This window comes from Hemitrygon akajei, chromosome 23 (genome assembly GCF_048418815.1).
Source record: "Hemitrygon akajei chromosome 23, sHemAka1.3, whole genome shotgun sequence".
Taxonomy (NCBI): Eukaryota; Metazoa; Chordata; class Chondrichthyes; order Myliobatiformes; family Dasyatidae; genus Hemitrygon; species Hemitrygon akajei.
The window spans coordinates 59,197,081-59,213,488 of NC_133146.1; the positions used below are offsets into that span (position 1 = coordinate 59,197,081).

A 16,408-nucleotide genomic window follows, 5' to 3' on the forward strand; every position below is an offset into this window, starting at 1 on the left:
TAATTTAAAAGATAAAAGTTTCAAAGCATTTTGTTTTACATCTCAGAATGTTAAATTCAATGTGAAAATGTTACTGGAATTTTTGTAAATTAGAAGAAAGATTCAAGATTATTTAATGCCATTTCCTGTACAAAAGTGTAAGGAGAATGAAATAATTGTTACTCCAGATCCATTGAACACAAAAATCTCCCACAAAAAAATGGGAAAAAATAATATTAATAAAAACAAATATTTTATGTCCATAAAGTGACACTAGGCTGTACATAAGGTCAAAAAATAGAGTAACGGTGGGGTTAGTGGGTGAAGGTGTTGATCAGCCTTACTGCCTGGGGAAAGTCTAGTAGTTGTGGCGTGGATGCTATGTAGTGTCCTCTCCAATGGGAGTTAGCCAAACAGTCCATGAGCAGCACACACAAAATGCTAGAGGAACTCTGCAAACGAGGCAACATCTATGGAAAAGAGTAGTCGACATTTTGGGCCAAAACCTTTCAGCCATGAGCAGGATGGGTGGGAATGTTACTGACCTTTTTCCAGCACCTGTCTATGTATATGTACTTGATGGCGAGTAGGCTGGTGCCAGTGATGCATGCTCCATTGGGCGGTGGGGGGGGAGGCAGGAGGAGGAGAGAAAGCATACTGTTTCAATCTGCAGGCTAAATATGAGTTATGGGGAAGCTACTGAAACCCATCAGTAAGTGCAGAGTGAGCAATTTAATATGTGGGAGCTGATCAAAGGTAGTCAACATAAATTGTGAATGGCAAGCGTGTCTACAACTACCAAGAATGTCACTGGCACAATCCACATAATGTTAATAAATGTTGTCTTCATTGTTTTTCAGAGTTCACTGATGTAGTGGAACAATCCAGTGTTAATAAACTGGAGCACCTGGAGGAGACCCATGCAGTCACGGCGATTACTTACAAATCTTACAGATAGCAGTGGGAACTGAACCCAGGTCGCTGGTATTGTAAAGCATCGTGCTAACCACTACTCTACCATGCCATCCCATTGTCTTTCAGAGATCATTAATGTAATGGAATGATCTGGTGTTACCTGTTGTTGCCATGTCTTCTCAGTTTATAGCATCAGGTTAAAGATTCACAACTATCTCAGTAACTTCCCCACAGAAGAGTTCTTTATTGAGATATACTCACCTTCTATCTGAAATTGGTTATAAATTACTGTTAAAGATGGCTGAAAGGTATATTAAGCAACTTGATTTCTCAAGTGCTTCAGTATCAGGAATTTTAATTCCAACCTCTTATGTTAGAGTGAAGAGAGTTGTTATGAAAACACGCCAGTTGCAGGCTATCTAAAGCTCGATGGCAATAAGAAGCATGCTCAAAAATAAACCTAACCCTGTGTCAGAGTTCAATGCATTATTTTTATTAGTCAATACCAACTGATGAACTATGCCTTTTGTCTTTCCAACTGGAGAATTTAGCTTATTAATCTACAGTAGCATTGCAGTTAGCACAACACTATTACAGTCCAGGGCTTCTGAATTCAATTCTGACGTCATCAGTAAGGAGCCTGTATATCCTCCTCGTGGAATGTGTGGCTTTTCGCTGAGTGCTCCAATTTACTCCCATAGTCCAAAGACGTACTGGCCAGTAGGCTAACTGGTCATTGTAAATTGTCCTGTGATTAGGCTAGGGTTAAATTGGGAGTTGCTGGGTAGCATGGATCAAAGAGCTCGTTCCGTGTTGTCTCTCTAAATTTAAGAAACTTCACTTACTACGTAAGTAGCTGGATATGCGCTCGATTTGTAACATATTGTCAGCTATTGGAACAATAAGACCTACAGCGTATCAGTGTTTTCTTTTAAAATAGTGGAGAATAGGACATTACACATAGTACTAAGTAGTTAATAAACACTACAGATTTTAAAACTATCATATGAAATACCACTGTGTTGGACTGTAGCTAAAGAAGAATGAACGTCAGACAGCGCGGGGGAGCGGGGGGGACTCAAGGGAACCAGCATACTCTAGCAATTATAAGGACACATAAAACCATAGAGATTAAAATTCTTGGTAAACTCTATAATTGTTACATTAAGATATTTCCCCTGTCATTTGCTTTTCATCTGTGTTATTTCACAAAAGCTGATTTATGGAAATTGCACTGACTTCAATAAACTTATCTAACAATTACTTGTAATTTTAAAACAATGACCTATGCAAATATATTATCCACTATACAGAGGAGATAAATTCTCTCATCTTGTATTAGTATAACAGAATAATGTTAGCTTCTACCATGCTGAGTTACCCTTTTCTCCCACCACTAGGCAATCAAAGCATTCGCCTGGTTTCTGTATATTGCCTTTTTTTGTTCACAAAGTGCCTTATTTGAAGTTACTAAAGTGATGCTTCTATTAAGCCCTATATTTAGTTTGTCAATAATCTTGAGTAAGGGATAATATTTCTACCAATGGATGCAAGAGACACAATCTAACTTGGCTGATTTACCTTCTACTCTCTTTATTGCAAAAAAAAAAACAAGCTCTTGATCTGTACTTTCAACAAAAGTTTGTCTCTTCTCATATAAAATGATCAAAACAAAATGATTGAGTATATTTATTGAATATTCACTGGAATTTGTTTAAATTATGCTTACAATGAGCATACCTCTTAGGACCTGGATTCACTCTGTTATTGTACTGTTCTGTTTGATTCAGTAATAAACTATTTGCTCAGTGTAGACTGCAAACCTGTCTTGTTTTTCCACTAACTAAACTTCCAACTGGTTACTGTACAGCTGTATATTTGACCTCGTATTAGTATTCAGTACACAAGAACTCAAGGTACACTTTCTTTCAAGATTTACTGAAGACTGAATATAACTTCCCTGCCTTAAAAAAGGTTTAAGTTACAGAATGGTTCAGAAAATTTAGTTTGTATGTCTAGGAGATGAAGGGGTTGAGAGCTGAACATAGTTGATATGTTAGACATGGTAAACAGACTCAATAGCTAGACAAACAGAAATAATTCTTTATGAAATGAAGAATTCAGTAAAAGGATTACAAACCAAAGAAAACCTGCAGATGCTGGAAATGCAAGCAACAGGTCTCAGCCCGAAACATCGACTAAACTGTTTTCCATAGGTGCTGAGTTCCTGCAGCATTTTGTGTTTGTTGCCAATAAAAGGATCAATCATTTGAGCATGAAAGATTCACAGGTACTAATGATTTAGGATGCACTGCGTCACACAAAAGACACTAGAAAAGTGAAGCTCCCCACTCAGTAAACATTGGATGATATGTCATGTAACATTTTCAACATCATAAATGATAGATTTATTAGGTAAGTGCATCACGAGAAACAGAAAAGACAGGCAGTTAGGTCAAGTGTGACTTGACAAAAGACAGGCCATACCCTAGGGACTGAATGGTCTACTCCTGTTTAAATTTAGATTATTTTAAAATACATGTTGGACATTAAACATTAAAGAAAATTATAATTCTTTGATGATTCAAACGCTGACAATGTAAAGCACCCTGGACACATTTTCATTTGGACTATTTGGATTATCTATTGAAACATAAAAGCAACCGCAAACTTCAAATTATCTTTTTGTTTCAGATGTTTCATTTATAATGCAATCTAGCAATAAGCTCCATTAGAATAGTGGCTTAATGCACGTTATTGAAATCTAAATGGTGCTCTGAACAAATTTCTTTCAATCTGCCTTATACCAAATGACAGTTACCTATGAAATTAAGCAGAGGAATCATTTTTGATGAGTTTACTGCAGACATTAAAATTACATAAGTTTAAGGTGTGCCCCCTTATCACTCTTATTTCAACCTAAAGGATTGTAAACAATTTAACATTGGGGAAAAAAATGAAAACAGAACTAAAAATGCTAATTTAAGGCTAAAATACATGAATAAAATGTCACGATTTGTTCAATTTCTACTTTAAAAAAGATGTGATTAAAAAATTGCTAGGAAAGAAAAGCATCAGAAAAAGGATCTAATGCTTTCCCAGCATATATAAGGAATATACTTCTTGGGCTTCCAGCCAGGTACATGTATCAATAATAACCTATGTTTCAATGACTAACTTCCGCCATCTTCATCAGGGATGATGCCCAGGCATGTCTCCTCCAGTGGTATTAATACCCCGATAGCCCATCTCTCCTGATTGGTTAGTTGAATTCCAGTTCTTACTTAGAGCGAGACCTTCAATCTTTGTTAAAATTATTTTCCTCTAATTTTACTTCAATAGCTTCCTTTACCAGACTGTCCCAAAAGCCATTGGCACAGCCATCAAAGTCTATACAATGGCCACGGTGAATGCAATATTCTGCTGATGATTTCCTCAGGTAACCCAAACAGATACACTTCCTGTGCTTCTTGATGCAGGTTTCCACTGAGTGTCTCGTCTGGCCAATATACGCTGCTCCAGATTCACAGGGAATCCTGTAAACTTCAGCTGACCTGAGTCCTAGGTCATCTTTGACCTACCTAAGCTGTGAATTGAGCTTCCTTACAGGTTTGTAGAAACATAGAGATATAGAAAACATACAGCACAATACAAAGCTGTGCCGAACATGTCCCTACCTTAGAACTACCTAGGCTTTACCCTCTATTTTTTAAACTCCATGTAGCCATCCAGGAGTCTCTTAAAAGACCCTATTGTTTCCACCACCACCGGCAGCCCATTCCACGTACTCACCACTTTCTGCGTAAAAAACTTACCCCTGACATCTCCTCTGTACCTACTTCCAAGCACCTTAAAAATATACCCACTCATGTTAGCCATTTCAACCCTGGGGAAAAGCCTCTGACTACCCATATGATTAATGCCTCTCATTATCTTGTACACCTCTATCAGGTCACCTCTCATCCTCCGTCGCTCCAAGGAGAAAAGGCCGAGTTCATTCAACCTATTCTCATAAGGCATGCTCCCCAATCCAGGCAACATCCTTGTAAATCTCCTCTGCACCCTTTCTATGGTTTCTACGACCTTCCTGTAGTGAGGCATCCAGAACTGAGCACAGTACTCCAAGTGGGGTAGGGTCCAGGGTCCTATATAGCTGCAACATTACCTCTCGGCTCTTAAACTCAATCCCATGATTGATCAAGGCCAAAGCACCGTATGCCTTCTTAACCACAGAGTCAACCTGCATAGCAACTTTGAGTGTCCTATGGACTCGGATCCCAAGATCCCTCTGATCCTCCACACTGCCAAGAGTCTTACCATTAATACTATATTCTGCCATCATATTTGACCCACCAAAATGAACCATCTCACACTTACCTGGGTTAAACTCCATCTGCCACTTCTCAGCTTAGTTTTGCATCCTATTGATGTCCCGTTGTAATCTCTGACAGCCCTCCACACTATCTACAACACCTCCCAACCTTTGTGTCATCAGCAAATTTACTAACCCATCCCTCCACTTCCTCATCAAGGTCATTTATACAAATCACAAACAGTAGGGGTCCCAGAACAGATCCCTGAGGCACACCACTGGTCACCAGCCTCCATGCGGAATATGACCCATCTACAACCACTCTTTGCCTTCTGTAGGCAAGCCAGTTCTGGATCCACAAAGCAATGTCCCCTTGGATCCCATGCCTGCTTACTTTCTCAATAAGCTTTGCATGGGGTACCTTATCAAATGCCTTGCTTAAAATCCATATACACTACTTTCATGGCTCTATCTTTATCAATGTGCTTAGTCACATCCTCAAAAAATTCAATCAGGCTCATAAGGCATGACCTGCCTTTGACAAAGCCATGCTGACTATTCCTAATCATATTATGCTTCTCCAAATGTTCATGAATCCTGCCTCGCAAGATCTTCTCCATCAACTTACCAACCATTAAAGTAAGACACACTGGCCTATAATTTCCTAGGCTATCCCTACTCCTTTTCTTGAATAAGGGAACAACATCCGCAACCCTCCAATCCTCCAGAACCTCTCCTGTCCTCATTAATGATGCAAAGAATATTGCCAGAGGCTCAGCAATCTCCTCCCTCGCTTCCCACAGTAGCCTGGGGTACATCCCATCTGGTCCCGGTGACTTATCCAACTTGATGCTTTCCAAAAATTCCTGCACATCCCCTTTCTTAATACCTACATTCTCAAGCTTTTCAGTCTACTGCAAGTGATCCCTACAATCGCCAAGATCCTTTTCCGTAGTGAATACTGAAGCAAAGTATTCATTATGTACCTCCACTATTTCTTCCAGTTTCATACACATTTTTCCACTGTCACACTTGATTGGTCCTATTATCTCACGTCTTATCTTCTTCCTCTTCACATACTTGTAGAATGCCTTGGGGTTTTCCTTAATCCTGTCCACCAAGGCCTTCTCATGGCCCCTTCTGGCTCTCCTAATTTCATTCTTGAGCTCCTTCCTGCTAACCTTATAATCTTCTATATTCATATCATAACCTAGTTTTTGAACCTTTCATAAGCTATTCTTTTTTTCTTGACTAGAGTTACAACAGCCTTTTTACACCACAGATCTCGTACCCTATCATCCTTTCCATGTCTCATTGGAATGTACCTACTCAGAGCCCCACGCAAATACCTCCTGAACATTTGCCACATTTCTTCTGTACTTTTCCTTGAGAACATCTGTTTCCAATTTATGCTTCCAAGTTTCTGCCTGATAGCCTCGTATTTCCCTTTGCTCCAATTAAACGTTTCCCTAACTTGTCTGTTCCTATCCCTCTCCAATGTGATGGTAAAGGAGATAGAATTGTGATCACTATCTCCAAAATGCTCTCCCTCTGAGAGACCTGACACCTGACCAGGTTAATTTCCCAATACCAGATCAAGTACAGCCTCTTCTCTTATAGGTTTATCTACATATTGTGTCAAGAAACCTTCCTGAACACACCTAACAAACTCTACCCCATCTAAACCCCTCACTCTAGGGAGATGCCAATCAATATTTGGGAAATTAAAATCTCCTACCACAACAACCCTGTTATTATTATCCCTTTCCAGAATCTGTTCTCCCTATCTGCTCCTCTATATGCGCTATATGCGGTTAATCAAAGTAGAAAGAACTGCTCTATGTTGGTGCTGTTATTGTCGAGGTATATGTCCGTGTGAGTGGGTTTCCAAAAGACGCCATGTCCGAGGCTACTGTCTGGTTTCCATCATATTAGAATGTCCAGGAACAGAAGGCAACTATTCTTCTCCATCTCCATTGTAAGTTGAATGTTTGCATGTAGTGTTCAGATGGTTGTGGAACTGTTAGAGTGCCTGGAGTCCATGAGGCCACACTACAAAGGTGTCATCGACATATCTGAAGTAGCATTGGAGGTGCAAGGGCAATGAACTCAGAGTCCCCTCAAAGTCCTCCATGTAGAAATTAGCAATAGCTGGTGACAAGTACGATCCCATGACCACTCACAGTGGTTCCCCTTACAGAGGAAGTATGTCGATGTAAGGGTAAGTTCAAAGAGGTCAGTGGTATCTTTATCAAACCTTGACTGCAGGAGGACCAAGCCGTCCTTAATGCGAACTTTCGTGAACAGGGACACTACATCAGAACTGGCCATTATATCCTTTGGGTTCAGCTAGATGTTGGTTATCGTTTTAAACAAGTCAGTTGAGTTTGTGTTGTGATGTTCACAGCCCCCAACAAAGCAAGACAGAAGGCCATTGAATGCTAAGCAAGGCAGTAAGTCAGAAAATTTATCCTACTGAAGACAGGCCTCAGGGAGGAATCCTCCTCGTGTATCTTAGGGAGCCCGTAAAGTCTACGTGCATCAATGAGCACAGGAGGTATATTTGTTTGGGTTACCCAGAGAAATCAGCGGTAGCAGAACAATGCATTCGCAATGGCCATAGGATTGACTTCAATGGTACAAAACTACTGTGCCACACTCATGGCTTTTGGGACTGCCTGGTAAAGGAAGCCACTAAAACTAGAGGAAAAGAATTTTAACAAAAAAACGAAGGTCTTGCTCTAAGTAAAAACTAGAATTCATTTGCTAAAAAGGTAGGAGAGCGGAAACCAGTTTGGATGAGGGACGGACTACGGGGGTATAAATACCACTAGAGTAGGCATTCCCAGGAATCATCTCAGACGAAGACAGAGACGGAGTTAAGATGGCACTAAATGATGACTCCTTTGCTTGCATCTTCAGAAACAGCTCCATTTCCATCTTTAATATCTTTATTTTTCCCTTTCAGGGTTCGTTTGAAGACTGTGACCTGGAGTTACAAGCTGACTTCGGTTCTTTGCAGGAATGGGACCCATTCTCGGGGTTTCAGGACCGGCCAATGTTTGGCCTGAGAGTCGGCCTCATGTTTAGAAGCCTAAGATCTTGGGGCTCTGGAGATGGGTGGATCGAGGGTCAGTGTCATGGCAGGAGACTCGTGTGTCAGCGGGGAGGCCGGAAAATCTTTCGCTGTGGGCCCAAAGACCTGAGATCTTTGCGATCTTCAGGCACAGAGCTTGTTAAAAAAAAGCGACGAAACAGACTTTTTAATACCGTAAACCAGCAGGTTGTTGTTATGTCTCCCGCTCGCTGTGAAAATGGGGACAGCTCCCTCTCCCTTGCCAGGGAGAGAGAGAGAACCTGTGGGTTGCCGAATGCCAGATGAATTGCAATAGTCTTTGGGGTAACTGCAAGGTCTGTGTCTTGGCTATGACTTAGCTCACACTTGTGCTTGGTAGTGGGTGCGCATTTTGTTTTGCCGGTGGGGGGAGGGGTGATTGTTGCCTGTCACCGCTTATGCGTGGGAGGGGGACTTTGGGGTTCTCATGTTTAACTGTTGTTCATTCTTTGGGGCACTTCTCTGTTTTCGTGCAAGGTCTGTGTCTTTGCTATCACTTAGCTCATGCTTGTGCTCGGTAGGGTGTGCGCTTTTTGTTTTGCCGGTGGGGGGAGGGGGATTGTTGCTCGCCACCGCTTACGTGCAAGAGGGGATAATGGGGGGGTGTACTTTGGGGTTCTCATATTTAACTATCATTCATTCTTTGGGGCACTTCTCTGTTTTCATGAATGTTTTGAGAAGAAAAAGCATTTCAGGACATATATACATTTCTATGATATTAAATTGAACCTTTGAGATGAAGACAGTGGAGTTTGTCATTGAAACATCAGTTATTATTCCTACCTTACCTGCTGGAAGCCCAAGAAGAGTTAAAAAGCATCAGATTTCTAAAAATGTGAAGGATGTTCATTATCTACAGCCCCCATTCAAATTTAATTGCTTCAAAGGAAACAAAATATATAGTCATAAAGTGCAAATATCAAGTTACCTATCAACTTTGTTTCAAACTATGAATTATAGCAAAGAATGTTGTTAACCTTCCTTGAAAATATATACTGAAGGAATAAGATATTTTAGTCTAACCCCTCCCTGTTAGTGCCTTTGTTCATGCAAAAAAAGTGTTTCTAATTCCAAATCTGTCCCAAGGCATAATTCTTTCTCTAATATTATTTGAATGAATGGTTACAAGTAAGTTCCTTTACAACTGTAATTTTAAAATCAAAGCAAAATATAGCATGTGCGGGGAAACGGAAATGAAAGAAAAATTGCTAGAAATAGAGAAACTGAAGTCATCAAACTGGGGGCACCATGGTGACGTAGTGGTTAGTGCAACGCTATTACAGTTCAAGGCATTAAAAGTTCAATTCCGACATCATCTGTAAGGAGTCTGTATGTCCTCCCCATGTGCATGTGGGCTTTCTCTGGGTCCCCCGGTTTCCTCCCACAGTCCAGAGACATACTGATTAGTCAGTTAATTAGTCACTGTAAATTGTCCCATCATTAGCCTAGGGTTAAATCAGAGATTGCTGGCTGGTGCGGTTCGAAGGGCCTGTTCTGTGCTGTATCCCAATGAATAAATAAATCAACATGAAATGTTAACCTTCTCTGTAATTGTAACCTTAGTTCATTATACCTCCTTGACTTGTCCACAGCATTTGATACAGTTAGCGTCTTATTTAATCATTGTTTGTACATCTCTTGGAAATTCCTTAGTGTGGAACTGTTAATTGTTAAATTGTTCCTATCCTCAATTTCAATGCAACTGAATTTGGTGAAACAGAAACTAATAATTCAAAAACAAAATAATTTGGAAAAAAAAGAAAACAAAAGACAAGAAAAATCAGAATCTTAATTGAAACATGATAGTCAAAGTATCTACTGATTTCCAAGGCAGTGAATAAAACAGAGGTCTCCCAAGACATAACTACTTTTCACAATCTCTTGATTAAAATAGCCTAATGGGATAGGTCCCAAGAAGTGAAAACTCCCTTTAACCTTAAGTCTGTTAAGTAAATTTGATGAAAAACAAAGACTTCTTTGATTCCATTACGAATTTACCTCGTTTTCTTTCGTATTTCATCCACCAATTGTTTGATATGATCCTCCATGAACTCAATCTTTTCATTTTTACGTGCATGAGCTTTCTGCAGTCGCACAATTCGTTCTATTAGTATAGCCTTGTCCACCTCTGGAAAGTTATCTGCCTGCACAGAACAGCCACTATTCTCCGGAGACCTCTCCTCTTTACTGCATCGAGCATCTAGAGAACCTGGAGTGAAACATAAAGAAAATTTGTGGAGTACAAAAGGAAGTGATTCACAAGGATACCTTTAAACAAAATGGTTGCATCTTGAAGTAATACCAGAGGTGAAATTATTTTGAAGTTTTAATCAATATGATCTTCACGGAATTTCTATTTCACAGGTCAGTCTTCAACCAATTTGATTCATTATATGCAGTCATTGAGAAACAACTGAGAGGACTTGAGACACCAACGCCTTAGTGAACCAGACATTCCAGCTGACGTACTAAGAGTTGCACTATACAACTAGCTGTACCTTGAGTCAATCTATTCCTGTACAGTTACAATAGTGACATCTACATGGCAATGAGTTAAACTGGGTAGGTGGGTAGATGGAAGGATGGATCTATTTAGAGGTACAGTGGAATAGACCCTTTCAGCCCTTCAGGAAGTGAAACCCGACAAAGTTAATTTAACCTTAACCTAATCACGAGACAATTTTACAATGACCCAGCAAGCCTTTGGACTGTGGGAGAAAACCAGAGTACCCAGAGAAAACTCATGGATTCCACGTGGAAACACTTTACAGAGGATGCCAGGACTGAAGTCTGGACTCTGATGCCCAGACCTCTAATAGCGTCACTCTAACCACTACCCTACCATGGCACCCCTATTCGCAGAATGTAGCACACATTCAACCTGGCTAATCACTTCCCAATCAGTCCCTAGTAATTATCATCTCAAGAATCCTCAGCCAGGATTAATCTGTGGGTCTTTAGTAACCAGAAATACAGTTGGACAAGCCATACATAAATATCAGCTCTACAAGAATAGACTAAGCCCCAGAGTCAGCTACAAGTGACTCAACTCCTGAAGCTCCAAATCAATTTCACTATCCAAAAGGCATAAATTGGAAATATGCACTGCTCAGCTCTACCAATCATCGACAGCTCAATATCATCCAAGTCAGAGTAGCCAGCAAAATGTTCATCCTACAAACGCCCCAAATGTTTATTTCACCCCCCCTCCCACTGGCACAGTGTCTGCAAAGGATACCTTCAACAAAAATACTACACTCACTTGCCTACACTATTCCAAAAGCATTTTCCAAACCATGACCTCTATCACCAAGAAGAACAAGTCAGACACCTGCTTCAATGCTAGGTTTAAATCTTGGGACACCTACCTGAAAGCAGTCTGTACACCTGTCTGTGTACCTCTACCTGAGATAGACAGATCATTCACTGATCCCAAAAGAAATTAGTGTCACAGTAGCATAAAAGTGCACAGATATACAAATATTAGAAGAGAAGTAAGAGAGAATAAAAAATAAAGTTACCTCAAACAGTCTAATAGGAGGGGAATCATCACCTCTCCGGCTATAGGTTGACTCATTATAGAGCTTAATGGCAGAAGGCAAGAATGACCTCATATAACACTCTTTGGAGCAGTGCAGTTGCCTTAGTCTATTACTAAAAGTGTTCTTCTGTTTAGCCAAGGTGGCATTCAGAGTGAGAAACATTGTCCAGAATTGCCAGGATTTTCCATAGGTTCCTTTGTTCTACCACAGCCTCCAGTGTGTTCTCCAAGTCCTGGCAATATTCTTGTAAATTTTCTCTGCACTTTTTCAATCTTATTGATATCTTTCCTGTAGGTAGTGACCAAAACTGCACACGAGACTCCAAATTAGACACCAATATCTTATATAGTACAACTTCAACCAACAGTTATGGGTATCTGAGCTGGGACTGGGCCAAGCTTTGTATAGAATTATTTTTTCACATTAAGAGTGGATTATTGAGTTATTTTAAATCTGCATAGGCATATCATTGGCATAATTAACAATGAAAATAAATAAAAGCAGAGAATGCTGGAAACGCTCAGCAGGTCAGTTAGGTACCGTGGAAAGAGAAATAAAGTAAAAGATTCTACTCAAAGAACCTTTGTCAGAACTGGGGGAAAGAGAATGCAAGTTAGCTTTAAGTTGCAGAGGGGAACAATGGAAAGGGAATATCTCTGAAAGGATCAGGCCAGGTTTGCCTTGGGGACAAGTTGTAGAACTTACCCGGCCAATGGATTAATGAGGCCAGTTAAAGAGAAAGGAAATGAACAAAATGTATGAAATACAAGTAGAGAGTCTGCATAATAAACAAAGAAACATAAAAGTTGCAAAATGCAGGGCTGTAGGAAATGGCAGCCAATTAGGTAGGGCTGATGGAGAAAAAGAAGTTAGTATCAGTAATGAGTGACCATTAGACATAGGAGCAGAATTAGACCATTCAGCCCACCAAATTTGCACTGCCAGTTCATCATGGCTGATCCCGGATCCCACTCAACCCCATACACCTGCCATATCCTTTGATGCCCTGACCAATCAGGAAATGATTAACTTCCACCTTAAGTATATCCACGACTTGGAAAAGAAGTGGCAAGTACTGATACAACCTGAGAAAGCCAGTTATCTGTAGTTCTACAACCATTTCCCTTTCTACAGATATTACCCAACTTCCTGAATAGTTCAGCATCTACAATTTTTGACTTTCATCATCATATTAAAGAAACTAGCTTCTAGGCTGAGTGTTTCTGTTTTAAGTATAAAATGTATTTTAAGTGAGCACCTCCCATCCTCTTTCTGCAGTCACTTACAGTAAAGTGGTCAGCTGATCTGCTCTGTCAGCTGGAACAGTCACTACGAAAGTACAGAAGCATCCTGGGAGCAACAACAAAACTTCCATCTCAATTTGTAGAAACCGAGAAACCCTGTGGTGAACATTAATACCATGACAATAATTGGGAATTTAGTACTTTAATCTTCATGGGAGGTAAACCACACCTGGGTGCAGAATACTATGCTTAAAAACTGACTTACTCTCATGTGTGGTTGGCACAATGCACTTGGACAAATTCAATAATTTCTCCCAGATTATGCCCCACTATCTAGGTCAGGGGTTCCCAACCAGAGGTCCACGGATCCCTCAGTTAATGGTAGAGGTCCATGGCATATAAAAGGTTGGGTCCCCTGATCCAGGTCAAAACTAAAGGCCAGAACTGAATTCACAGTCCATTGACAAAAAAATAAGACTTGCTGTCCACTCACCAACAGCTCCACTGTTTTCAAGCACGAGCTTGTTATAATTCAGTGTTTGCGCTTAGCCAAGTCCTCTGTGGGACATTGTAAATAGTCAAAAGAAAAAGGTCCCTCATCCAAGTTGAAGAACCTTCAATAAGTCATAATACAGAAATTAAACTATTAAATACAAACTGGGTATTAAATATTATATAATTTACTGTAAGCAAGTCAAAGACTGAGAAAGAGATGGGGTTAAGGAAAATAAGAAAGTATCAGAGCACCACATTTTGAGAAAATCCCAATTCTTAGGCTGAAGCTAAACCTTAATATAAAGTGACTACTCTGAATTCAATATTCTAACTGCTCATATTGAAACCTGCTCAATATTTACACCAATTTTCCTGGCATTTAAGATCTAATTGGTGTCAGGTTCATTAGCATATCTGTACTACACTTCATTTGTTATCAACTGTGTTTTCATTCTAGCAGTATGGAGCATCTGTTCATACTGATTACTTTAACTTGCTTATTTTTATTCATGGGGTATGTGTATTACAGGCAAGGCTGCTTCTCAATGCTTATCTCCAATTCTCACGAAGACGGTGGTGAGTCATCCTGAATTTCTATAAATACATAACGAGGAGACTCCCACAGTGATGTTTTTGGCAAATACTGCCAGAGGAGTAAAACTTCAATAATCTGCTATTCAACTGTTTAGATAATGGTTCAGTATTCCATATCCCGCGCTCCCTTTCAACTCACCGGACTCTGTTTCCTATGTTCTTTATAAACTCACCAGTTTCACGTGACAATTTATTATACTTCTTTGTAACATCTAAAAAAAAATGAATTCAAAGTGTGATATTAAAAGCAGTAGTATCCTATGTGTAGGAACCATGCATCTGTTCTCATTCTTCATTAATTCTGAGTTGTGCACATATTATGGTAACTAGTCACAGGATGGGGGGGGGGTGGTAAAAGTGAAGGGAATAAGTTTCGTTTTCAGGCTTTGTTCATTGCAGTTTGTAGTAGCCCGCAACCGTCGGAAGTTATATCTTTTGCCGACCGCTCAGTAACGCTCATTTAAGCTTAGCTTACTGTTGGGTATGCTTAAGTTTCATCGCTTTAAGACTGCATGTTTGTTAATTAGTAGTAAAGGATCAAATACATATCCTTGACTTTTGGAGCAATAATAATTGGAGTGAGGGTGTGACATGCAAGTATACCAAATCCATAGGGTCACCAACAGCAGCAATTATTTTGTTTTGTTTTGGTTTGACTGCTACATTACAGTAGGGGAAATTTTACTAGTCTAACACCACCAAAGTGCTGTGGGTACCAAATGATTGGAATTTCACTATTTTAAATCATTTGGATATAAGGCAATGTACATTCAAGTTAGTCATACAAATTTGAAATAGAGTACTTCAATAAAATGGTGTTACATGATACACTTGTTTTTTTTTCAGGTATCAGAAGTCAAAGTTTGGTAGATTTCAAAGAAATTTTGAGGAATTGCTGAATTGGATATGGTACAGTTATCTGCCAAAATGTACTGATAGCAGTGGAAGGGAATGCTTAAGTGTTTCCTAGAAGTTGTTGAAATTGTCAGACAAGCAAATGGAGAACATCAGAATCAGAATCAGGTTTATTATCACCGACATGTGATAAATGTTAGCATGAAATTTGTTAACTTAGCAGCAGCAGTTCAATGCAATACATAATCTAGCAGAGAGAGAAAAAAAAATAAAACAATAATAAATAAACAAGTAAATCAATTTGCAACACATATTGCATCAATTTGTAAATGATAGAAAGGCTTTCAGGAAATCAACAGATAAAGCCATCACAGAGTACCAAACTGACAAAGGGTTTTGGACCAGAAATGTTAACTCCGTTCTCTCTCCATGAATGCAGTCTGAGTTGCTAAGTGTTTCCAGCTGTTTTTGTTTGTATTATGAAACAAAGTCTTTGACTACAGTATTTGTCTGGCAGACCTTCTACTAAGTGGACAACTTACTGACACACAAATATAGGGTGATGGTACTGTGCTCCCTACATTACAGTAATGTTGATGAATTAGAATACATTGATAATGCAACGGCTTGTGGATTGGCTTTGTCTTTTCTTTTATAAACAGAGCATCTGTCTGGACAATCCTTCCTTTGTATCAGCTAAGAACCTGCTACAAGTCTATGCTACAAATGCTTAGCTTGAAGACATGCAAAGGGATGGTTTTTGGACTTGATTTAGATGGTATCCCACCCACTCTGAACAGAAATCAGAACAAAGATGGGAATGCTGCCATGGACGGTCCCAAGCCCAGTTGCGACGAGAGGAGGGTTGGGCATGGAGCTAGCAACCCCACCCCATATAAACCCAGAGCTACAAAAGCAGCAACAGAAACTCTAAAGACCTCATCTCCAAGAGAGAAAAAATCTTCACCTCAGAGACATACAAAGTTGTGTGGTGAAAGCAGAAGCCACAGGGCTAATTACCCTTCCATCACCCAGGACCACCACCATTGGAACATGGAACCTAAAGACCACGTATGAAAGTGGAAAGACAGCACAAGTGGCAGCCAAAATGAACAACAACAATCTGTGCCTGCTCAGCATCAGCAAGGGAGAGAACCTGGTTAGAAAAATACAAGGCTACATGTTTCACAGAAAAATTCTATTAAACACAACTGTATTTGGTATTCAAAAACCAAATTACAGAAGCTGAAGGAAGCCAAGAACAGAAAGTAATTTTGTAAAACATGAAAAGCGTATAAGCAACTGGTAATGGAGGGAGAAAAGGAAGATCAGAATAGTCAGAGCAGCTGAAAGAAAA

The 16,408-nt window shown here is 39.8% G+C and overlaps 1 protein-coding gene across 7 annotated transcripts in view; it reads right to left on the reverse strand.

The window, feature by feature from the left end:
* Window positions 1-16,408, reverse strand: part of ccdc186 (coiled-coil domain-containing protein 186) — a 124,007-nt gene that overhangs the window by 25,382 nt on the left and 82,217 nt on the right. For 3 of the 7 annotated variants that reach the window (XM_073027797.1, XM_073027796.1, XM_073027801.1), the window contains exons 14-15: window positions 14,370-14,408; window positions 10,320-10,530 (exon numbers count right to left, since the gene is read on the reverse strand). In XM_073027797.1, coding sequence (XP_072883898.1) covers window positions 10,320-10,530; window positions 14,370-14,408 — 250 coding nt within the window. Of the gene's footprint in view, window positions 1-10,319; window positions 10,531-14,335; window positions 14,409-16,408 lie in introns of those variants that run through there. The other 4 variants (XM_073027803.1, XM_073027802.1, XM_073027800.1 and 1 more) reach the window with 2 other exon arrangements.